The 27,084-nt window shown below is 32.6% G+C and overlaps 2 protein-coding genes and 1 long non-coding RNA gene across 3 annotated transcripts in view; all 3 read right to left on the reverse strand.

Moving 5' to 3' along the window:
* Nucleotides 1-4,855: 4,855 nt before the first annotated feature.
* LOC131935390 (arrestin domain-containing protein 17) lies at nt 4,856-14,381 on the reverse strand. Its single transcript, XM_059291765.1, has 9 exons — nt 14,251-14,381; nt 10,381-10,524; nt 9,888-10,010; nt 9,534-9,748; nt 9,152-9,334; nt 8,331-8,540; nt 6,196-6,367; nt 5,905-6,044; nt 4,856-5,724 (listed from the first exon to the last, which is right to left on the reverse strand). The coding sequence occupies exons 2-9, from the start codon at nt 10,493-10,495 to the stop codon at nt 5,626-5,628; spliced, it is 1,257 nt and encodes a 418-aa protein (XP_059147748.1). The 5' UTR covers nt 10,496-10,524; nt 14,251-14,381; the 3' UTR covers nt 4,856-5,625.
* Nucleotides 14,382-16,556: 2,175 nt separating this feature from the next.
* On the reverse strand, nt 16,557-20,360 carry LOC131935383 (uncharacterized). Its single transcript, XR_009385940.1, has 3 exons — nt 20,266-20,360; nt 18,433-18,669; nt 16,557-18,161 (listed from the first exon to the last, which is right to left on the reverse strand). It is a non-coding gene; the product is annotated as an uncharacterized LOC131935383 (long non-coding RNA).
* Nucleotides 20,361-22,433: 2,073 nt separating this feature from the next.
* Nucleotides 22,434-27,084, reverse strand: part of LOC131935451 (uncharacterized) — a 6,886-nt gene continuing 2,235 nt past the window's right edge. The window contains exon 3 of the mRNA XM_059291848.1: nt 22,434-26,285. Within this exon, the coding sequence (XP_059147831.1) occupies nt 25,813-26,285 (473 nt within the window). The 3' untranslated portion in view covers nt 22,434-25,812. The remainder of the gene's footprint in view (nt 26,286-27,084) is intronic.

The following is a 27,084-nucleotide window of genomic DNA, read 5'->3' on the forward strand; positions in this document are numbered from 1 at the left end:
GCAATGTTCAGGTGAATTGTCATTGACTACTATTTTTGAAAAATTAAAAAAAAAAGCACAGCTGACATGAATTGTCTTTCCTTAACTATGATATTATTAAATATTAATTAAATACTACATTTAAATCTTCTAAACTAATTTTAAACAATGCTGTCATTACAAAACTTTAACAGATAAATCATATTTCAACTTTTTAATATTAAAAAAAAAAGTAACTGAAACAACTTTTTTAAATTATTGGTGATTTAAAACTTACTCATTTTTAAAAGTATTTTTAAAATTCTGAATTATTTACACATACTTTATAATTGAAAATTCCAAATATTTAAACCAATTTAAATAATGAGATTCATACACTGCTGACCATTTAAGACAGAATTTTGGCAGACTTCCACCAACAACAAGGAAAAATGTAACATTAATAACAATACAAACATCCATCAGTGCAATTAATTACAGTACAATACATTAATAATAGTTATAATACAATTTTAACTACAGAATTAAAAGGGATTGGGTGAGAAAATTAAAATACAACTGAAATATATTTTACATACACTAAGGAGCAAACTTTATATAATTACTTTCACTAAGGTCCTAAACAGCACTACACTTTTGTTTTGACAAATGGTCAAAATTTAAAACAATATCACAAACACAATTTTTGTTTTCATTAGATTTTTAAAAAAAAGTGAAAGTTAATTATGAAAAAGATAACATTACATGCAATAGTTGTTCCTTTTGTTCTTATTAATATTGAATTGTTATTTTATTTATAAAAATTAAAAACACCAAAGTTAAGTCAGACAGGGTAAAATAAAACTGAATACATAAACAAGACATTTTAGATTAATACATTTAAAAGTTTATATTTACACAAAAGTATCACTGATCTAACCATCAAATTTATATGTAACGTAGCAAGAAACAGAAGTGGCATGTAGCAGCCATCAGCTGTATTCTAAAAAACTAAAAGAAAATCCCCCCAAAAATAATAATTTGATCACATTTAAATAGAAACCCATGTCATGAATGTGACAAAATTAAGGCAATGAACATTTGTGTAAAAATCTCATCCAAAATGGCACTAGTACTTTTAAAGTTTCTTTGTGTTAAATCTTGGGAAGTTGTATGTATACATTTTTAAAAGAAAACAGAAAAATTAATAACAATGAGTGATTACATGACAAATAAATAGTCAAACGGAGAAGAAATGAATGCACTTTTCTTAAATGCTGCTGTGATTATGTACAATCTGAGTAGGGTAAAAGTTTTGATTTGATTTAGCGGACTTTTTATAAAACAAAAAAAAATGAAACACAAAGTTTGACAGCACAAGGTGGCCACTGTCACTGCTAGTTAAAACAAGAACTTAAACAAGTAGACTAAAATCTAGATTATCTAGCAAGTGTAGTGTTAATCACCTGGATCTTCTAGCATGCAGTAATCAGAAAGTTACAGTTTAAAACTTTTCCACTGCCCTGTCACTTGCACAAGTGATGCAAGAATTGAAGGCCAACTGAGGTTAATGTCTCTTTTTTTTTCTCTAATCAGTATGGGGCCAAGCACTCAGATAAAAAAAATAAACAGATTAATGGCACATAAGATAGAAGTAGTTTTAAAATAAATTGTTACTGATTGTCTTTCATTAAAAAATGCAGAATAAAATTATCTTTCCTTTCAATGAAATGTGTTTTACATTTAAAATTTAAAAAATATATTTTTAAAGAAATAACAGTATTGTTATGGTATATTTTAAAATGATTCATAGGTTAATTCAGTACAGTATACACATGACTAAGGATCCAAAAACTCTGCAAGGGGCAAAGGTCATCAGTACAACCACATGGTCTGATGGTTTTCCCAGAGATAACATTCTATTTTTGTCATTGGGATGTTTCAGTATTTATCTTGGGGTGAAAACTAGTGAAAGTTGTCATAGTCCTACTTCTAATCTGTAACAGTATCTTTAAGTGGTGATAAAAGATAAAAATTAACTTTCACCTTTTACATTTCCATTCTTATCTTGGTGCATAAAAAAAAAGTGAGAATTCTCTGCCCTTAAAAAAATTATCTGGGGTCAAAATGTTAACTAAAAAAAATTATCACAACTCTTATTTAATGATTATATAATGAAACTTAATTGCTGCAACCTATTAACACACTGAACTCATAAGGAAAATGTGGCCTGATTAAAAAGTCAGAGAACACAACCAAGAAGAATGGACATAAAATTGGTTATGGTTTCATTGTTATTTTTTTTTTTCCTTTACATTGTAATACGTAAGACATGCTAAAATAACGTTTTAAATTCTTTACATGGAAATGCTGTCAAAGATGAATAAGCCGAGTTCACAAAGAACTATGTTATCTGACCTATTCCTAGCCGGTGAATGAACTTTAAACTGGTTCCAGGTACTTTTAAAAAGTATAGGAAAAATAGGATGGATTAAACAGAGCCTATGTTGTGTGATGTAATTTAGTTCGAGTGTGTGCTCCTCTCCAGGGACAGGTACTTGGCTTAGGTTGGAGAGAGAGCTGAGCATAGTGCTGAGTTACAAAAAAATGTATTTCAAAGTTACAAAAACTGTTGAACTCTCCCCTCAGGAGTTAGAGCAGGAAAGCGAGAAAAGAGAGGGGGCACTCTACTCAAGTTTATATGAACGGCATAAATGGTTAATAAAATAATGTGTACATTTGATGCACATACAACATATTAATTGTACAGCTTTAGTCATGTTAATTCAACAATAGCAATAGTTTAACATAGGAGATACATAATTTCAGATTTATTCTACAATAGTGGTGTACAAAAAGACAGAACACAAATCAACTTTTGGATTTAACAAATATAGTCCTATAGCTGATACATCTAGTATTCTTTAATTAGTAAATTAAACATTCATAAAACAAGAAACAAAAAAATAGGGCTTTAAAAAGCAGATTTTTGTTGTTGCAAATTTTGATTGCCTCCACTACATAGGTCCCCTAAACCACCCATTATTGTCTTACAACACTTTCAATATAGCTAAAACAAATTTCGAGGAATGACTTTAAAAAACTGTATACTTGAGATAGAATAAACAAAAGTTTAAATAAAAATACTGCTCTCACACGTTTGACAATGAGCCATCACAGCAAGCTGCAAGCAAAGACTGGCATTTAATACAGAAGGATCTCATGGTGGTTAACAGTGGCTGGCGAGGATGTATTAAATATTGCTCATGTGTTGGTCAACTCATCAATAAAAACAACATTGACCTCATAGAATCTATTACGCTTATCACAAATGTATTTTAAAGACCAAAAGTAGCATTACAAATAACATTCTGCAGATTAAGAATGTTATGAAAATATACCAAGGGTTTAAAAGTAAAACATAATTATGGGTTAAAAATAAATAATTTGTAATAATTAAAAATGAACCCGCAAATATGTAGGATGAAAACAGCAGTACAAGCGTACAGTTAGTATTCACACATTTTTTAGACTAGATGGGAATATAAAACATGCAAACCATAGTTCATATGTTAGAAAATATAGTAGAAACTTGTGTTGTGTGAAAAACTTAAAAAGTTTGAAATGAAAGACAAAAATAGTAACAATTATACAAGGCAAAGCAATCAAGAAATTGTGCAAAAAATACTACATTGAATTATAACACAGATGAGTTGTACAAATTAAGAATTTCAAAAATACTGACAAAAAACAATTTCAGACTATAAAGCTTTAAGGATTTAGCAAATTACTTTTTAAAAAAAAAATAACAGCTAAATAAGTATTTTGTATGATGAAAACATTCTATAAAACTTTAAGAATTGAATGAAAACAGTTTGTGACATATTTTAAAAAAAAATTGGTGAGAACATGCATTGTACTGCTGAGTTTTAAAAATTAGGTAAACTCAGAAACAATTCACCAAATAAAATGAATTCATCAAAACTAAATAATTTAAAGCATGCAAGTGATGATTTCACATAACTATAAAATGTACATATAAACATAATGTTAATATTAAATTAACCCAATATAACAATAGCTTTAGATATAAAAAAAAATCATGAATATTAAAGGAAGCCAGTGTAAAAAATAGTTGGACTACTGGTCCTTCAATAAAAAAAATATTAACTTTCAGGACTTTGCTGTATGCTGCTAGGATGATACAATTAAAAAAATATATAAACTCATTTTAAGAAATTTTTTAGCTAATTTAGGTAAATTATGTTAAAATAAAACATATAAGATGCTTATTTATATTTGTTGTGGAGAACAACTTTTAAAGATATTTTATTAAATCATTGCAAATATTTTCCATTAGGTTAAGAAAAAAATTGAAAGATACTCTAGTGACAGATGAGTATATGTCATAAGGGCACAGACAATAGTTGAAATAAAAACCTTATAAAGAGATGACATTGTTCTTTGCATACCTGATAATTGAGCTGCTGCTTGGTCCAATCTTTAACAATAGGTCACAGTTTTTATGAAATCAGGCAACTAAGGTCAATATAGGGGACCTAGTGACTACAACATGTTTTTTTTTATAATGATAAAACTGATGGACTTGTGAAATTTCAAGCATGTCTTGTTGCAGTAAAAGTATACACATCTCAATTTAGCCAAGTTAATGATTCATAAAAAATATAAGAAAATATCAGTCAAATAACATTAGACACAATACATTTGCTCTAAGGAAGAAGCAACCCAATGAATAGGATTAAATTAAAAATCTCATTATGTCATAATTTTTTTTTAGAAATTGTATTTATAAATAGGGCCTACATGTAAAATATGGTTTAAAAAAGTGTAATTGATTAGAATTCTTTTATACTATGTAATCTATTATAACATTATAAAAAAAGTTGTAAGATTAATCAAGTGGATATCTTAATGTTCTCAGTAACACCATACTATGGTAAATTATGCTAAACATGAATTTTTTAAGTTTCTCCTTAATTTAATTTCAAACGTTTTTAAAATGAAAATACTTTAAAGAGAGATCCCTTTTCTAAAATCAACCCTGCAGTATGCATATGTAGATAATTGATTCTAGTCCAAGTAGTTCATTTTTATAAAAAAAAACCCCACATAAATCATGTAATTATTACATGGAGTTAAAAGACGCTAAATTATTTGCAAAATAAATATTTACCCTATGTTCCTACTGATGCTTAACATCAAGTTTTGTTTTATTGCAAATTGATAATATGAAGTTGTATTAGTATTGTGATACTTGTAATGTTCTTTTTTCTTTGTTGAAGTTCTAGAGAAAAAGAGTTCACAAGACTAATCCAGGGAGACAACTTCTTATAGGCATCATTACACCGTAAGTAAATCTCAATGGAAGAATTAAAGCATGTTGAATAATTGTTGCTCATCCAGACTGTAATTGAAAATATCAATTGCAGTTAATGTTTTAGTTTTATGCGATGAGATGAAAGGTCCTTTTTTTTTTTAAATTTTCACACAAGCATTGCAGAAATCTTTTTATTATTTCCATAAGGTGGAGGATATTAACCAGAAATTCTGTTGGTCAATGTATTGAGAAATCAAAGCTGAAGTGATATCATATAGTCACTGGTATTTCTTTTGTTCTAAGCTATGTGAGACATCAAACTGATCACCTTAGATCTGATTGTATGGTGGACACGGTGTGGACATAGCAAGATTGGCAACTGGTGCAGCACCAACATCTCCACCACCCCCACCCATGGAAGCAATCATCTGTAAGAGAAATCAAACACTGGGTATTGATCTTCAAGTGTTTAACTACATTTTAACGGACAATATTTTGATATTTGATTTACCAAGTGAAGTGGCGCATTGTTACTAAAAAAAGGAACAAAAAAAAAAATTCTGCAGATAAACTAAGCATTCTGCATATAGCATACAGTGTTGACTAACCTGAAAATGCCTGGTGTTTGGATCCCACTGATAATATGGATAAGATGGCGCCCAAGACATATTACCAGTAGTATGTGAGTCATCATTTTCATCTCTAATTTCAACATGGCCAAACACACTCTCTTCATAGGTAGGGGGTGCTGAAAGTATTGATAATTTAAAAATGTATTGAAATGAAGTACATTAAGCGGATGTGTGTGGGCACAGGGAGAAGTAAACTATTAAGTATTTGTGGATGCCATAAATGTTGAGCAATAAGGAACTGGTATTATGTCTAGATAAAACACTTACGCTCCTGGTAAGGTGGTGGGGCTATGTCTAATGGAGGGGCAGATGGTGAGACTGGAGCATGGAACACTTCACCATAAGATGGCACAGGGTCTAACGGACTTTGCAGTGGTATAGTGCCAATTATTATCTGCTTTTCTATTTGCAGAGATGACCATCTTGCAACAGGTCGTACCTAAAATATTAAGTGTATGATAGTGAATAAAACTGACAGAATAAAAGACATAAATTTTAAAAAGAAAATGTTTAAAGTGTTGGAAAAAAGTATTAGGGATTTAGTAAAAAAGAACTTCATTGAGAAATATCTTTAATGTTCTATAATTTTTATCAATTGTCTTCATTTACAAATAATAATGCCCCTTATACTTTTATCACTTAGAACAGGGGTCTCCAAACTACGGCCCGCGGGCCGGATGCGGCCCGCGAGGTCATTTCATCCGGCCCGCGAAGATCTTTTTGTCCACGGAATAAATGTTGTTAGAGGTAATTGAGGAACTTCGCACAGAAAATTCAAAACAATTTTAAAATGTAGCTTTGGGGGCAAATACCATTGCCCGTCGTGTTGCATACATTGGTGAAAACATTGTGAATCAAATGGCGAAATATGTGAGCAAGCTTCGCCATTTTTCAATTGCAATGGATGAGTTGTTCCACCTCAACTTCTTGTGTTCATTAGAGTGGGTATAGAAATTGGCCTCTGCTGCAGACATAACTAGTCATTTAAATTTTCTGAACCTAAAACGGCAAGAGAGGGAATTCTAGTTTCTTATCTATACACCCATCTAAAGGCCTTCAGATTCAAACTTGTCATGTATTTGGAACAAGTACAGGCCAACAACTTCACGCACTTTCAGCAGTGCAAAGTCTTTACGGCTGAAGCAAAAATGCATTTCCATCAAAGACTTCCAGCTGCAGTTTCAGTAGGTTCTGACTTGGATTCAAAGGCAGAAGAAGTGAGACTGCTTCAAAGCCCCATTTGAAGCAAATGTGGCCAGTTGCAAAGATGAACTGCAGCTGGAGGTCATTGAATTGCAAGAAAATGACTTCCTTAGAGACACGTTCAAAGAAGGGAGATTAATTTTCATAAGTTTTTGCACTAGGAAGAGTATCCTAATTTTAAAAGTTCTGCATCAAAGTACTTTTCAAATTTTGAAACAATATACCTGTGTGAACAAACATTTTCCAGAATGAAATACGTGAAGAATAATTTGAGAGCAAACTTGGACCTCGATTGTGTTATCGCCCCCCCCCCCCCCCCCCCGAAAGTGTTACTTCCAGACTTCTTTCTCCGTGGGGGTGGGGGGGGGGGGGGGTGGGGGTGGACACTTGAAATTTGTAAATATTTCTATAAAAATTATATTTCATGGGGGGGGGGGGGGGGGTAGACGTTCTTCGGGAGGGGGGAGCCCCCTCCCCGAAGAGATGCCTTAAAGAAACTCTGGCCCCCGAACTGATATTTCATTGTTAATGCGGCCCTCGGACTAAAAAGTTTGGAGACCCCTGACTTAGAACAATCTGTAATTAAAAAAAAGCTTCATAAAAATATATAACAAACAAGAGCAAAATCCCACATAACACTTTATTTAAAACCCAATTCAGATTCTAAACTAAGGGAGATAATCATCAACAACTTTGATTTTAAAATATATGTCTTAACAAATAGAATTGATAAAAAAACCTTAGGATTATGTTTGTATGCATGTATGTGGTTTGAATTGACCTTGGAGGTTCTCCTAACATTACTACAATTTTAAGCTTCATGATTTTACAACAAACTGTGATTTTTAAAAATTCTAACAAACATTACATATAATTAAGTAAACGATCTGCTTCATTATCTGATTCCTAAAATGATATTGAAAGCTACAAGTGACAGTCTATGCGAAAACAAGCTAAAAATTTGTTCAAAACTCAACATTAAATTATTTAAATAAAATAATAATATAAACAGCTAGAAAATTAGTATGTGGGAATCAATCAGGAGTGCCTTTCACAAGATATTCATACAACAGAAACTTGAAGGGCAATGATGGTTGCAGAATTTCACATTCCAGCACATTTATAGTAAAGTGGGTATGTTGCATTAATAGCAAATTAGTTTACAAAACAACAGATATCAAGAACACCATCATACTTACATAAACAAAATAAGAGATATCAATAACTTTACAGCCATCAAGACGAGATGGTGGCAATGCAGGTATACATATAGATTGGCTGATGTGTCCCTCTGAATGCCTCTTTACATGGAATGATTCAGTAAATAGAGAAAAGTTGTTTGTTTTTGTGTGGTACTTTGGAAGTCCATGAGAAAAAATACTGTCTGAATAGCCAGTATATGTTACAACCTACGGAACAAAGTAATTGATAAAAATTAAATAAAACAAAATGGAAGGTTGAATACTTCATATATACAATAAATCTATATTCCTTTATAAGAAATTACAGGGTTTTTTAAAGAGTAGAGTTGTTTCCATGCATAAAATATGTCACTGAATGGTTGAGTACCCATAATAGCTAAAAATTTGAATACATTAGTTTGATCATGAGTTAATCCAGCTCTAATGGGTACCTGGGAGTAAACAAAAAGGCTGGACATAGTGTTGACTTCACATATTGATGTAGAAGAAACTCTACTTATAATTCTGTCCTATCTACTTGTCAAACGTGACAGAGTACTTCACTTTACTAATATAAAACCAATGAATAATAAATTTACTAACAATACAATCAGATTCAAAATGAACATGTTTTTAATTATTCTCTTCCTGAGAATAGTTTAACATTTATGAGCTAGACAAACATTTACAGCTTTTCTGAGAAATAAAAAGACTTCAGAAATATTTACAAGGATTTATATCTAGGTTAAGATCATGTTAGCTGTTTGGTTATATGGTTAATAAGATGAGTATGGGCATGGAACATGTATATGAATAGCATTTTAGTGTGACACACATACCTGTCTTAGATCAACTTCAAGCCCTGTTACATCATTGTCTGTTTGGTTGAAAACATCAACAGTGTAATTCAATGGTTCACCAGGTACGAAACCTGTTTTGTTTAGAGTCATTCGAGCTTGAATAACACCTGATGAGCAGCAGCATCCTTCTATAGTTTCCTCTTGCTCCCCCCACACAGGCATCTGAGTAAAGAAATATTCTTAAAATAGAATCTTTGTTATAACAGATACAATGAAAGCCTATTTCTTTCCTTTTTAATTATTTCACTACAAATTTCTCATACTTTATAAGAGAAATGGTTTTGTATCATAAATTAACCAAACTTAGTTTTCATAATCGCTAATTTACAAAGTAATTTTTTCTAAAGTCAATTCAACTTACTGAGGCAGTAGGCTCTGCATTTAAATCTAAATGATGAATTACAGTAAATGCTCGTTTAATGTGCTCATCAAATTTCCAGGGTCGGTTGATGGTTGCCTTGCAGAAGTATCTCACATAGCCTTTCTTCCCTTCAAACGATGAAGGCAAGTTTGAAGACAGCGGAAGGACAAATTGATACGAGTGAATTCCTGCAGGATGTTCTGTACTGTTCTGTCCTATAATTTAAAGTAATACATTTAAACTTCATTTATAAGATAACTAATTCAAAGCATTATAGAAGATAAACTTTATTATTAAGAAATGATGTACAATTTTTTCATTTTTCTTGTGCATAAAAACAGTCATCCAGTTTACCTGTGCCAAATAATGTGACTGTATGGCTAATATAACTCTCTTCTGCTCTGTAGTCTGTTTTATTGCGATTATGCTTCACTTCCCAGTGGGACTTAGCTCGACCCTCAAAATAAAGTTGTAAGCCTAGTGAAAAACAAAAATACTTTTATCATAACAACATAAGTCTGCAGAAACTTGCATTAAATACTATGATAATTAATATCTATAGAAACAGTACAATTAAATCAATTACATACTTAGATTTACACAAATTACAGAGCCTAGAATCGCTTAATAAATATTTCATCTTGAAACTATTCTAATTCTAACTACCTCTATATGCTGAACATCTCATTCTGTATTTTTTAAGTATGGACACTTTCAATAATACGAAATTAAAGAAAGTAGGGCCAAATGACCAATTTTAAGTATAGCTTTTACAAACCTATGTATGTTTGAAAACTAACGAGATTCTGCACAAGCCATAATTAATTAACTAAAATATTATCCTTACATCTCATCTTCATTGGTTTTGTCAGCTTAACCACAACATTCCCAGAAACATTCTCCCCAGCACAAAAGACACCTCGCTGGTTGTCAAAGCAAATCTGAAACTCATCTAATTTCATGATCTGTCATTACAATACACACAGGCCACCTGAAAATAAAATCAGTTACATTGTCAATGGCAAAGCTTAAAGAACGTTTTAATGTAATTAAATGTTGGGGATCTGGAGGAGGGGGGGGGGGGGGGGGAAGGGGGGACGACGGACGACAACACACACTAATATTTTTTAAATCTTAAATTATTTTATTATTTACAGTACTTATAATTTAATATCCCATGTCTATCGGTCAGCCTCAGATCTTGCCCAGTTAACCTTATGAACCAAGGTATCTACAGGGCAGATGAAATTGAGTTCACCTTTTTCTGTAACTTCAGCATATAGTAGGAGTAATATGGTGAGCACTATGCTCAGCTGCCTTTACTTTTCCTAACTTGAGTCAGGTACCTATTAGTTAGACTTAAAAGCTGGGTGGACTCAGGAGCATCAAACAGAATGTTGAGCCCGTAATCTGAACTGAAGAATTTAGGATAACAGTCAGTCAAGAGCTCTGCCATCCAATGTAGAGTCAAGGAAACAAAAATAGTGTCCAGTTCTTTGCAATTACAAATTTGATTAGATCTATATGATAAAATCACCTATCATTTATTCTTAAGAACTTAAGAGCCATTCTAGATTTCAGCACTATTCAATTTTTATTCAGATAGGATGTTTTTTTTTTCACTCTCAGAGTCTGAACTTGTTTTCAGACTGAATGCAAATTTGACAAATAGATCTGTATGCTTTTTTATCCAAGTCAATCATGCTGATTGGTGACTTTCCATCAAAGATAGCTTAGCTATTTTACTATTTTAACTACTGTACTGGTAGCTGATGCCTTGATTCATCCCTCTTGATGAATGATTGGCTGGAAAGTAGATTAAGATTTAAGATTTTTAAGATAGTCACTACTAATAGGGTTGTCGGTATCGGCCGAGATCGCGGTAAAAACATGACCCGAAATCTCCCATTACTTTCTGATACCGGGCGCACGAGATTTGGTTTTCCATACTAATAAGTTTTTAATTTATGGTAATTAATTAAGTTTAAAAGGTCATTTCCTAATGTTAAATGAAAAGTAGAATGGTTTTCCCATTGTTTTGATGACTTAGCGATCTGATTGCACGCTGTCTCTGCTTTGGTCTTCCCCCTGTATGAAGGCTAGTTTCAAATACATTGGAATCACGATTTTTTAAAAGGTTATTCTAGATGAGTGAAGATTACTGAGCAGACATATCTTATATATGTGGAAATGATATTTGTTTTTGGATATTTTGACGCTGACATTAGATATACTCGTTTAGAGGTGGTCACTGTATGTAGGTCGCGTTGCCACCATTGTTATATTTTTTCATCCCGATCTTCCGGCCTTAAGTTTGATCAACTAACAACAGCATTCTTATGGAATGTGCAAACAAATCTCCTAACTTTTTATTTCAAAATATATTTACATACCCATCTTTAGTTTTTTCAGCTCTAGTTCTAGTTTTGCAGAATATGTTTTTCCTAAAATCCAATTTTGTCAGACTAGACTGACAAGAGTCAGACCTAGATCTAGGTTACCTGTCTGTTGCTAACACTAGCATTATGCTAACTGTAATTTTAAGTATTCAAGTTCTACTTACCCTTAGATATAGTTATATGCTGAAAATCAGAATCCATACACAATTCACACATAAAAACATTGATCTGATAACTTCATTTCACTTATTACAAAATGGCTTTTATATGGACTCTACTTCACCTGCCCAAAATAACAAGGCAGTTATAGACACATTACAGTGTTCAAGTCATTTACTTTAGATTTCTGACTATGGAGTTCTTTCATTCACTGTATTTATATAAAATATTGCTTTAGAAACATTTTCATATTTGCGCAGCAGTTTTATAACAAAATGGCTTAAAGATGGACTCTACTTCACCTGCCCAAAATAATGAGGCAATTATATGCACATAACAGTGTTCAAGTCATTTACTTTAGATTTCTTACTTTGTAGTTCTTTCATTTGCTGTATTTATATAAAATATGGCTTTAGAAACATTTTCATATTTGCGCAGCACACAGTTTTTTGGGGTTATGGGAGGAAGCCAACACAAAAATATAACTTCTGTATTATTTTTATTCATTTCAATAGCATTTACAAGTTCTATATATCATTCTAGTTAAACTCTGCAAATATGAACAAAATACAACTGCAAGTAAAATAACTATGCTCAATTTATTCAGGTATACCATGACTTGTCACAATTGGCCAATGCAAAAGTAAGGGGATTCCACCCCTCACAAAAAAATTTGCTAAAAAAAAAACTATTTGAGCTAGACAGAAAATCTTTTTTGTTTTGTTTTCATATAGTTGAGCTCTACAAGAATATGTAATTTTTATTTTTATATGATGATTAGTGTTTTTTTACCAAAATCCCTACTACTAATTAACTAATAGTACAATACTAACAGTAACACTAGAGGAGCTTACACTTTTCGGACACACATAGCGAAAAAACGCAACGTAAAAATTCCATGCGGTCTCATTCAGTAACCGCTTAACATAGAAAACAAAAAAAAGTATCATATCTATCCGCAACCATTCTACTTTAATAATGTGTGTGTCATTTTGTATTCATACGCATAGAACTTAAGCTATTCTTGTTATAGTGACTGGGGGGTCTTAACGTGTGTTCGAACACATGTAATACAGTTTTACATGTGTTCGGACACCTTTACCCGTCATCGGACATAGCACTTTTTGTTCATTTAGAATAATTTAAAGTCAATTTAATGAATAAAAACATATATTATATGCATTTATATTGTGTTATTGATTGTTTGTGAGGTAATTTTAATAGTATAAAACCTTTTTCCCACACTCCCAAAGTTCATCCCATTCAGCCATTGCGGCTCGCGCAGTACGCTGCTAAGCCAGCCAGGTCACATGATTCCCCCTCCTCTTTCGCATTCCACTGCCTTCTTGACCTTATTTTGACCCTTTCCCTTCAATAACCAGCCCCTTTTATGCTCTAAATTCTTATTTAATAATATTTTTGTGTTGCTGTCCGGTCCCATGTAAGGCCAAATAAGTTAGCGAACACCCCTTTTTTATTGTTCAAGCACGAAAAAACCCATTAACCTTGACATTTACGATGTTCCATACATATATAGAAGCTATTTATAGTGTAACCTTTTAGCTAAGCATTGATTGGTTCAAGTTTTGCCCCTAAGTCCAACCCTAGGTCACTTCATCCGGCTGGTGTAAAAATAGAAATGTGCGTACCATGCAACGTTAAAAAATTTCTAAAAATGATTCTTGAGAAAGGAAACGGAAGTACTTGACACGGAAGTGTTCATAAATGAACAGTTTACGTGCAGGCGCCGTGGTTTCGCGTGAGACATGCTAATTAAAGTTTCTATGAGCCAAAAACCGACGAAGTGTTCGGTCCTACGTAATTTTTGGTGTGTGTCCGAAAAGTGTAAACTCCTCTAGATCTAGATCTAAGTCACTACATTTCCAGTGAGTCAGCACTATGAGAAAAAAAGCTACAACTAGATTAACACCTTGGCTTTTAAGGCTACAGCTTAATCTAGAATCTTGTAGTGTAGTCAGTAAGCCTGACCACTGAGTACTAAGTCACTAGAATCTAGTGTTGTTTAAAGTTTAAAGTGTAGAGTGTATGTAGTGAGTAGTGTAGTTTTTCTTTCGGTGGTCAAGTTTGCCCAATGCTCGTCATATAGCCAGAAAAATACGGTCTTTAATATAAAACAGCTATAATAAAAACATACTTACATGGATTAATGAAACGTGTGACTGTTTGAAAAATACTTTAAAATTAAGATGTATGAACAAACTAGAGTATAGACTGTTCATTTAGGACAAAATTAGTCAAACACAGTGAAGCAAATTTGGTCGCCATTGTTATTGTATAATTCTAAAAAAAGCAAACGTTTCCGAAAGGGATAACGAAACAATTTTCTGGTTTGTTTTTTGCTTAGGCTAGTTTTTAGCAAAGTGCATTCATTAGGCCTACTTAACAATAAAATATACCATTGTACATTTTTTAAATTGCATGAATTCCACAAAAAAAACCAATTATCGCTATTTGCTATTTAGTATACATTAAAGTCAGCTTTGAAATCATCGTTAACATGTCTCGCTATTAAGAAATTAGGCCTACAACATCCTCGTCTTTATATATTTGCACAGCCTATGGCATGCAAAGAATCAATGTTGCTTAAATGTCATAATGTCAAAAACGTGACGAACGAGAATTTATATGTATTCATTGAGACCGTGTCATTTTGTTAGAAGGAACAAGCTATAGCTGCTTTATTTTGGTCGTTTTAAACTTGCGACGATTTAGCTTTTGGTGGTCGGGGGAGATGGATTTTACGACGGACATATGTTACGTGGTAGACCTAGGTTTAATAATCATAAATAAAAAAAAATTGAAATTAGAGATCTATTTCTTAAACTTTAGCTTGGTTAAGATACATAGATCTAGATCTTTTGACTGTCATTGATATGATTATAATATTTATTATTGTGGTCGTAGAAAAATTCAACAAAATTATTTGAAATAATTGAGCAACCACCGCTTTTACTTGTTAAAAATAAGCTTTTATCTTTGTTTACACTCGCTTTGTTGATTTTTTTTTTATTTGCGTGGGAAATCTTTTAATTCATTTTTGACCCACTTCTAATGCAGCGATATCGATCAAAACTTTCCAAATACATTCGTTTCCAATGACAATAACATAATATCAAAATTAATCTAACAGACATTACATTAGTCATCCGTGGCCTAGGTGCGGTGTCACCCGGCGCGCACCTCATGGTATTTAATTACCGAAAATACTATAATGTCAAATCAGTGGCGTAGCGAGGTCGGGTGTCACCTGAAGCAGCACTTAATGGTGTCACCCCCTCAAACTTTCGATGTGCAGCCCCTCCCCCTCAAGTTTTCGATTTGCAACCCCCCCCCCCCCCCTCAAAATTTCGATTTGCACCCCCTTCCAAGTTTTTTTTCTATATATTTTGCTATTTTTTGCCTTGGTGTCACCCCCCTAAATGGTGTCACCCGGTGCGGTCCGCACCCCCCGCCCCCCCCCCCCTCGCTACGCCTCTGTGTCAAATACATCCAATCTTCAGTAAAGACCAACACAAAAAAATCAGTCAGAATTTAACAACCGTATTTACTTTAATAACATCGTGTATTATATTTAAATATTTAATGTGCCTCTAGAGTAATTTCGAGACTATTCTCGGTAGGGCCCAACGGTAGAAATAGTCTTTAATGAGCTAATTATATTTATAACGGCAGAAAACGCAAAATGACGTAACTTAGTTTTATCATAGTAGCGGTGGTGCAATTAAAACATCCTAATCCAAACTTTGAAGTTGCCCAGCGGTCAATTTTCGTTCTGCGAAAATGGTGGCACAGCTATATCACTAAGATTTCCGAAGTTGATGAGACCCAACTTCGACTCAGTTATAGTGGGAAATTGACCCGAGGCCTGAGGCTTTGGCCCTAAAGATTACTGGGAGTAATGCAGAAACTATTCCTTCATGTGTCTATGTCCAAGCAACAGATGAGTTTTTTGAGATGTTATACATTAGTCTACACGCCACGCACAAACACTTCAAAAACACGCATAAACTATTTTTAAAACAGCAACACGGTTAAAACAATAACACTGCAAGAAAATATCACAATTTTATTATATTAAATGAAAATGGCATTTTAACAAGTAAAATCAAATATGAAATGAATAAGAAGTACAAAATACAGGATTTCTATTATGAAATCTTAAGTGGAAATTTCAAAACAATATGAACATTCACAATACAGTGCAAGCCATTCGCAAAATAACTTAATTAATAAAGATGCCATTTTTAGATTGTTTACTCATTCTCGGAAACAATTATCTTTTATTCTTGCTCGCACAATATTGAGGCGTACTTTGCATTCAGCCTGCCTATTTCTTCATTTTATTTCACGCAATAATTATTCTCTGTCTTCTTTCATAGTATATAGCCTAGTGTACACAGGGGCGTAGCAAAATATATAGAGAAAAACTTGAGGGGGGGGGGGGTGCAAATCGAAAATTTGAAAGTTTGTCCCCGGTAAGGGTGGCTACGCCTCTGGGGGGTGACGCCATTAAGTGCCACACCGGGTGACACCCGACCTCGCTACGCCACTGAGTGTACATGATATTTGTGAATATAACTTAGCCACAAGGATGGGTAACATAGTCTCTATCCACGTAAGTCAATGTTGCCGACAACATCACCAGGCCGTATCTTTTCCTACAACCAGTCTTAACCCATATACTAGCCTTAAGGTTTACCAACCTGTCATAGCCAGCGATTAGGTTATACAGTTGTGGATATGCCTATATTTATTAATTTTAAAGAAAGGTTACAAAACAATAATTATGATATTTATACATTTTAAATACTGCATCAAGAATGATAACTACTTAATGTGACCATATTATTTTCACAGCCAGGATTGGGAAACATACGGGGATGTTTCATTACTTATGACGTCCACAAAAAGGAGCTTTTGCCCCCCCCCCCCTGTTCATAAGTATCCAATTAGAAACGCCACCCCACCACTTCAACGAGATGTAGACGTCCACACAAATATAATCGGTCTTTCATAACTTACTTTATATAGTACATAGTAGGTCCTATTTGTACACTGCAATTCGAATAATTTATATAATGGTTAGCCCGCTTATTCTCTACGGAAATGTCTGTTACTATATATTCTAGGTATATTCTAGATTATGTCGTACTTAGAGGTTAACTAATGATGAGCGCTTGTTTATTCTAATTGTTTTCAATTCAAATAAAAACTGGTGGGAATTCTATGTTACCTTTAGAAGGAAACGAATAACATATTCATTTAGTCGTCTGTTGCATTATAATTAGCCATTTGTTGTTTCCCACATAGCAATATGTTATATGAAGTGGATACAGTGATTTAACTAATACTTAGTTAACCAGTTAACCAGCTTTTTTTCTACAGAACAGACTACTTAAAAAATTCTTTTAATGTAAACATGTTGGTGTAAAATACAACTTGGGACGTCCACATTGACGCCCCCTCCCCATCACACAAAAGTCGACTAGTCCGCCCCTCATTAGTAATCGTGGACGCCATAAATGGAGCATGGTAAATAGATTTAGAAGAGACGCACATTTCTTTTGAACATTTCAAAATAACAGTTTTAAATACAATTCTGTACACATAAAAAACATATCACAGAAGTAGTAAAAAAATGCGGTACATCAGATCGAGTGGTTCCAAAGTTTGATGACTGGGCTATTGAGATGTAGCCTAACATTATTTCAGTTGTAGAAATCGAGTAGAAATCTGTTAGGCTAATGTGCCTACTTTGTAGAAGTGATTACAAATACTTATGCCGGCTTGGCTCCTTTCACAGCGTTTTTATACAAGACCAATACTCTTTAGCACATTTTGTTGTTGCTGTAATTAAGTGTAGGCCTAAGTAAAACAAAAATTCTTGAAATGTATATCTGCAGATGATGAGCACTAGATGACAGATCAATTGGCAAGTTGGGGCTCAATGGTTTCGAACTCAGCGAGACTCAAACAATGTCAGCTTTACCGTCTTTGTCCATCTTAGGATAGCCGAGTATTTCCGGGCTAATAAATGGACCTGCAAAATCTATAGAAACAAAACAAAAATAAGTTTCATCTTACGAATACAGATCTAAGACTTTACCGCCTTTGTAATTATTTCGACTAAATGCTTAAGTCAGAACAATTGTTCTTTAATACTAGTTAAATTTATTAGGGGAGAATCAAGAGAATCTGCCCTGCCTTTGAGATTACATCCAGTACACACTTCACACTCCTTACGAATAACAACAACAACAAAAATCACATATCAAAACAACAACACGTCTCTAACAATAAAAGTTACAAATTTGACTTACTTGAATGCACTGGAATAGGCCTATATGGTGGTAGCATTTTTTGATTTGACATCCACGAGTTATTAGGCTCCAGGCGTCTGTTTAGTCTCCTAGCAACCAGAAAGATGAGAACACACAAGACGATGAACACAGCAACAACGGCCGTGATGATGACCACCTGGAGAGACCAGGGCAGTGTCTCGTCCATCTTCGTTAATTGTGTGGTTGTGTTAAATACACCACTGGCTTCCATCGTGGCTGCGATGATATTCAAATAATTAGAGCGTGACTAATCTGATAAGAGGATTCTTCTAACAATAGATAATTCGCAGAAGTGCGGAACAAGCACGAGTTTCACATACATACACACACATACACACACATGCACGCAGGCACGCACATATATATATATATATATATATATATATATATATATATATATATATATATATATATATATATATATATATAATTATTGTGAAGGCTATATGTATGTGCCTGTACATGTGTTTGCGTGTTTATGATGAACGCAAATTTTTTTGTATTACGGAGCTGGCTTAACGTAATGTTCGATTAATAATTAATGTTTATATTTATGCCAGTTTTGTGCCAGAAAAAGGGTGCCAGTACAGCATTATAAACAAAGAGGAAGAATCAAAACTCGTGTTGGCACAATACCTGCTGGCATTGTTTAAATACCCACTAAACCGTGTCTCGGATATTCGATCTCCAAAAGTTCAAGTTCCAATTTTAACTCATCTATATCTATTCACCAATTTCCTAGAAATCTTTTACTTGTATAACTAAAGGCGTTAAGACGTTCATCGGGATTCCCCGAAAAAAAAACAACGTGACGCTGGAAATAACTACCGAAGTTGCTTTATTTTTTCGTGAAAATATTATTGCCGTAAAATATCGATCACTCGTGCCAGTACAGTGACAGGTGATCGCAGGTATGACAGTTCACACCCAGAGCAGTGCCAGTCAGCTCCCAAAATATCAGCTATAGTATCACAACAAACATAAAGGGTAACTCAGCATTGATCTTAACAGCGCAAACACTGACATACAGTTTTATTAAATGTCAAGGATTCTAACCAGTAGGCTATATTCTAAAAATTGTATGCTGCCTCACAGATTTATTTTTGTTAAAACATTTTTGTAATTTTTAACAAATGAAATTGTGACATCTCTCTCCTTCTTTATATATATATATATATATATATATATATATATATATATATATATATATATATATATATATATATAAATTATAATCCTTAATTAAAAAAGTATTTAGAAGGCCCAATCTATTTATGCAACGTGCGTATAAAGGGGAAGTAACTTCAAATAAAGGGGAGTAACTAGTGATAAAAGTGAGTTAAATTACTCCAATGACTCTTTGTGTAATTATTATTGCTCGATTAAGTTCTTCTCTTTAATAATAATAGCTGGTAATAACGATAATGTTTTACAAAAAAAACAAACTAGGAACCAAATTACTCTCTAATTTGTCAATCAATATCAGTTTTTTTACTTTATCGACTTAAATGGAGAAAAATAACTTAGAAAATAGATGGTGAATAGACTACTTGTTCCATCAATGATGGTTCTACGTGGTGTTTATTTTTTATAAAATAATTTTAAAATATATTCAAGGCCTTTAAATTTTTTTTCTTTCAGCGTTTGACTAGGTTAATAAATCTAAGTTGCCTATGTTAACAAATGTTTTTATGTTAAAAAAAAAAAGATTTAACTATACACTTTGTTGCGTTGTAAATTTTTATTTATCGAAATAGCAGATATGACATGCTTTTTATAAATAATTTGTATGTGTTGAAAAAATTAACATACCTGCAAAGATTCCCTTTCTAAATGATGAGATTCAGACCACTATGATGACTATTGAAAGACCAATGTGAATGCTGTAATACAGACATTGTCTATTTATAAGACGGTCCGTGCGGAAATTTCCGCAAAGAATTTGTGTAACATTTTACTGGGAAATGAATTGTGGTTATGGTTTCTACAGTAGAAAGAAATAGTTTACAAGATCCATGTCGTTGGTATGATTGTAGTTATGTGTTTGTTTGGGGCAAAAAAAAAAACAAAAAAAAAAAAACAACTAGAATTTCCGTTCTTTTACCGTTGTTCATTTGAAGTAAATTTTAATATTTTATTGCTTTTCTGAAATATTGTCATTTTGGTTGTGTTTTGTATTTTCCTGTTTGACATAGCGCTATTATACGTGTTAGTCACACGTAAGCGATATTCTTGGCTTTATTCAAGGCTCTTTAAAGTTTTTTTTTTGTAACCAGTGGAATATCAATCAAGATCTGGGTATGGGAAATCGATTGATCCAGGAGAGGGTGTAGTGAAAAAAGGGGAGGGACAGGTTTAGTTGTTTTGGGGTGGTTAAGTTTGAAAGGCTACCTAATCTGACCTTCTTACTATAAAAAAAAAGCAAGCATAAACGACATACTTGAGGATCCTGAATATCATACATTACAAAAGGGTAGAGACTGCGTACAATTTTGTTACGCGTTATATAGCCTACTATATATGGGTTAGGTGTGGCAAAGAGCAATTATATAGGGGCCTTTAAAATGCCTTTGATTTTTCTTACTCTTATTTGGAAAGTATCTGCTGGTGATTAGATAAATAAATCGACACAGCGGGTTTGCACATTCTTTCTTTAAAGCTGTTGTTTCTTAAGACGTGGTGTCAGCTGAAATGGTGTGATTCATGTATTTGATGTGAACACTCCGCTTTTTCATCACCCAGCTGTGTTGGGGAGGGTGGGTCAAGGAATCTAATATAATATGAGGGGAAATGTTATCTACGGGAATGTTAATGTTGTATGAATTAGGGGTGGGTAAACTTGCACAAGTTTGTGTTATATAATAAGAGCACGAACCTATATTATTCCTAGGTAAAAATAAATAACACTTCCAACAGTGTAGCAGAAACGGCATATAGGTTCCAAATACACACTCACCAATTTCATTGGTTGAGGTTACAGAGATATTATCATTTAATTTACTGTAAAAACGCAAACGACTTAAAAAGCTTCGGTTTTTACAGATAAATCATAACTAATTGGCGAATCAAACAACACGAACAATCACTAAAACAACACCAATCACAAAAACAACATGACCAATCACTCAAACAACACCACCAATCACTCAAACAACACCACCAATTACTCAAACAACACGAACAATCACTCAAACAACACTACCAAACACTCAAACAACGCCACCAATCACTCAAACAACACTACCAAACACTCAAACAACATGACCAATCACTCAAACAACACCACCAATCACTCAAACAACACTACCAAACACTCAAACAACGCCACCAATCACTCAAACAACACCACCAATCACTCAAACAACACCACCAATCACTCAAACAACACTACCAAACACTCAAACAACGCCACCAATCACTCAAACAACACCACCAATCACTCAAACAACACTACCAAACACTCAAACAACGCCACCAATCACTCAAACAACACCACCAATCACTCAAACAACACCACCAATCACTCAAACAACACTACCAATCACCCAAACAACACCACCAATCACTCAAACAACATGACCAATCGCTCAAACAACACCACCAATCACTCAAACACCACCACCAATCACTCAATTAACAATTTGAAATATAAATCAGAGGCAGAAGTAGAAAAAAGTAAATCTATTCAGCTGACAATTTATAGAAATCTTCACCAAAACACTTCTTTTATATTACCTAACTATTAAACAAAATAATAAAACAGCTGCACTATAACAGATCAAGGATTCAATGGAACAGGATGACATAAATGTCACATAATGTAGATATGTTGTATTGACAGAACAAGGTAGCCTCGATGAACAATAAATCATTTGATATACAAGTACACATGTGGTGGCTACAGACATTTCTGCTTCTTCTAAATTTCCCAATAAATGTATTTATTCCTTATAAAAAATTGGTAAATATTAAAAGCTGGTTATATTTTAACATTAAACTACTTGATACAATAACATAAAATTAATTCAAACCATAGTCCCACTGAAAGTACCATTAAAAATTTGTAAGAATATGCTAATTTTCTCCATTTTCCCTCATACTAAGTTATACAACATACTTAGTCTATTACTCTTAAGCCAGGCAGACTGCAACAGGATACAGAATAAAGTATTTTAGTCCCCATGTTGCTAACTGCTGGGTTCTGCCCAGGGTTCCTTCCCTGGTTCAACCCCTAGTTTGGATACGGCGGTTAAGTCTTAAGTGGCAAACTCACAACTTTTGGGTTAGCAAAACATGCTCTACTACTTGACCATACAGAACATGCTAATTTACTGCCTGGGTAATCTTTAATTTGTTTCATAATAGCATGTTAACTTTGACTTAAAAGTGACTTGTATTAAAAGCTACAAAATTACTTTTGTTTGCTTAAGTTCTTAAGAACACAGAAGAAGAAAGAAGTAAGAACGCTTAAGTTCTTAAAATTTAAAGCTTTAGATAAAATAAATTGTAATTCAAACTATTTGCAGCAACAGCTTAGAGTGAAGCGGATATCATTCTCTTCTTGTTTTATTTAAAATTAGCTCTATTTAATTAATAAAATTTAATACAGGACTAGTGTTCAACTAGTCTTAACCTACTGTAACCACAAAAATCATTTTGATTCTATAATGAGCTTGCTAAGAGAGGTGACAGAAATGTGTGACAATAACCAGCAAAATGAAAGAAAGCTAAATGTGAACGTTTACAATTAAGTACTATTTCAACTTTTTGTTAACAATTAAGTACTACTTGAACTTTTCTGCACAACATGGACAGAAAAAAATATTTCTGGTGGTATAAAGTGTTAGGAAACAAGATTATACACTTATGCAATCAACAAATTTAAGTTTGCTGCTGATGCTGTTAATGTGCACAAATGTGACCTTCTCACATTTTTGATCAAATTTGCTCCTAATTAATTTTAGGATGGTTAAAAAATACCGGGCATTTCTGATATTATTTTCCAAGTTCACAAGTTTTTGATATCTTATGGACAAGGCAAGTATTAAAAACGAGTATTATGATGTAATGCATTATAAGCTTGTTACAAACATTAAAAAATCATAGACATTATTGCTATAGATAAAATTAATTTTGTCTACTTTAAAATAATAATAGTTGACCTATTTCAAATGTACACGTTAACTAAGCTTACAGGGTTAAAGAAATATAGAATTTTCATTAAAAAAAAACATGGACTATTTGAAGGTAATACATATTGAAAATAAAACAAAATTCTACAAGTTTGTGGAGAGATACTTACACAAAGGTTGTATGTTGTGTATAAAAATGCAGAGCTTTGATCTGAATGCAAGAAACAAACTCTCAAATTGAATATTTGAATCTTAAGTACGTTCTAATCTAAACAAGAAAATATTAAACACATTTTCAAAGGTGAAAAGGAGGGAATTAAAGCATAAAATTAGTCTATAATAATAGTTAAATAGTAATAATAATACAATAATTCTAATAACAATAAAAAATAATAATTAATTATAATACAATTTTAACAAAGAATCTTTGGATAATTTTTCTTCTATAAATTTTGTTAAAAGTTTGTTAATAAATAAAATTAGTCCTAAATTCCAACTTAGCCAATCGACTATTTCAAACACATAAATTTTAAAGGAAAATATCATTTCTATACAACTAGGATGCCTAAATTTATAGGTAGCACCAAATTTTACAAGCATCAAGTAGACTAGAGTTTACAATTCTGGCCCTATTCATAAAAATGTTTTTATAAATCAAATAAATGTGAGTTCTTGGAATGTTTATTTTTAATGTGGAGTAAAAAAAAAAGTAAAAGTAGAGTTTAATAAAATAATGTTTCACAAATATGTAAATTTGTAAGTAAGATAAAAAATATGTGAAATATTTCAGAAATATTAAATGCTACTCAATCTATTGCTTGCTTTGGTAGCTTTAAAAAAAAAACAACCAAATAATGTATTAGAAAAATAAAAATATGTAGGCAATGTTAGGCACAATGAGTAATGTGCTTTTCAACAACAAGAACAGTTTTAAGATATTGTACAGGATTCACTTTTATGTAAATAAAATGACTATCACTCACTGTAGTATATTTGATCAATATTTAAAAAAAAAAATTAACAGAGTGTGACTATAACAATGGAAAATAATTAATATTTTTCCCTTTGTACTAAGAAAGTAAAGTATGAATGCTTTTCAAGATAAAATATCTTTAAAGAAAGATCTACAAAGTAAAATTTAAAAAAATAACTTTTTAGCTATTTATTTCACTTTGTAAAAATAGTGTTAATTGTATCACACAATAAACATAGTTTATATTGGCTATGTTTAAAGTATTTTTTTTACTTAATAGCTAAAAATATCACAGTAGATAATAATTAGTATAATTTAAAATTGTAAGACACAGTGTTTGAAATTATATATTTCACTTAGCAACATCATTTTAGCGCTTGGTTTGCATTAAAAATCATATGAAACATACTTTTGATGATTGCTGTTTTATTGAATCCTATAATAGTTTTCTTCTAATATACAATTGATAAGAGTTTAAACATGAGATAGTTGCAAATAGTTGTAAGACAAAGGAAGGGATTATAGAACTGCCACTGGCTGCTGTATTACACTCACTATGTCAGTAAGTGCTCAGGTTAATTAAGAGGGAAAGTATGGCCACTACAAGTCTGTCAGCACCAAAAGCTATTTTGAAATAGTGCCAAAGATATATGGGATGGAAAGATTAAAAAAATACTTTTTCTAATTATATCTAATGTTTACACTTACTTATCATGGAATATTTTACAAAATTCTTACTAAAGATTGTCATATCTTACAAGTCACTTTTTTGGATTGAGTAAAAAGTAAAACAATAATTATTACTCAGGAATACAAAAATATTTTGTCCGTTTCCTAATTGGTTTTCACCATGTAATCAGTGTTAAAACTTCTTAAGACATAAAATTTTAAACTGTGAAGCATGCAAATTTTAAAATCTATACTTAGGGTCTAAAATCTTTGCTGCTTCTGGCAATAGGTTCTTCTCTTGGCTGCCTGTCCTGGAGTACTTGTGTAGAAATCATGAACGGCATGTCAGTGCTAGTTCCATAATTTTAAAATATCAAAGGCAGATAATTTTCAATAAAAGTAGAGTACAATGAAAAAATGTCTTAGTTTTTAAAGGAAATGAGATAAAATATATTCAGTTGTATAAAAATCATAAAAACAGGAAATAATGACTAGAAATCGCCAGTAAAGTAGTGGTGTAAACAATATAACATTGGAATAGAGGAATGTGATTGTATAGGCAATGTTCAAGTAGATATCAATGATTTAGCCATAGCTGGACTCCTGTGATATAGAAAATTCAATTTCTTTCACATCAACTGGAGAGGGTACAGAGTCTTGAGATTGTATTGTATTTTGACTATCTTTAGAACTGCTCTCTCTCAGAATATTCTCCGTAGAAGAATTTGTATAGTAAACTTCATGGAATGGTACAGTTTTCATTGTAACATACTGATCTCTTGGGAATGTAGAACTTGTTGGAGCTGCTAATGAGTTTGATGCTGAACTCCCAGCCAAAGCTTCACGAGGTTCCTCATACAACCTGGAAGGATCTTGGTGAAGTATTGCTGTGACTAATATTGTGGAGGAAGTTGAAGGTATGTATGAGAGAACATCAGACATGTGGTTCTCCATCTCTTGTTGCTCTAGATGGAGGATGGGAGCCTCACTGGTAGTAACACTCTCCCAGGTAAAACTAGCTGCAGGTGTGACTGGGGCATTCCTGTAAGCTGATACACCTGAAAATATTGGAGAATGTTAATGGCTGGAATATTTCACTTATTATATGACAATACATCTTGAATTATTTTTATTTTCTCTCTCATATAGTACTGACTTCAGCCTGGGAATGTGCAACTCAATGTTGAATCAAGGGTGTCTCTCATACCATGTTGCCAGCTAAACCTGTTTGTTTTTGGGGGTAGGGGACTTATGTTAGCTGAGAGGAGGATGGGTATGTGGAGGCTATGATAGGGGAATTAATTAATTTAAAAAAAAAAAAAAACTACATCTAAGTAATGAGCCATGTTTTCACATTATAATTTTAATAAGGTTACTAATCAGGTAATTAAACAAAAAATTCCAATTTTCTGACTAAATAAATAAGGCAAATATCAAATGTTACAAATGTTACACTTTAAAAAAAATAATCAATTTAATATAGATCTATACATATTTCAGACATGCCAACCATTGGCGACCAAAAGTAGGAACAGTCATACCTAAAAAGGACTTTGAAGCCAAAAGAGGAACATACCTGCAGATGCTACTTTAAGCATTGAAAAATAAATCAAATCTAATGACATTATACACAGTAGCATACATACAAGCATAGGTTTAGTGTTTAGTAGGCCTTTAGTTATATTTAACTAGTCTCTAGGCTAAATCTAAATACTGTTTAATGTTGACTTACATTTTAAAAAAAAATTAATCAGTAACCTGAGAACCTCCTTCCCCCCCCCCCCCCCCCCACAATAAAAACTATACCTTTCATATAATATTATTGATTTGATTCTTCTTGATTTGCTATGTTCTAGG

The sequence above is a fragment of the Physella acuta genome, unplaced genomic scaffold (assembly GCF_028476545.2).
Source record: "Physella acuta isolate Inbredline_101_S28 unplaced genomic scaffold, ASM2847654v3 ptg000144l, whole genome shotgun sequence".
Classification (NCBI taxonomy): Eukaryota; Metazoa; Mollusca; class Gastropoda; family Physidae; genus Physella; species Physella acuta.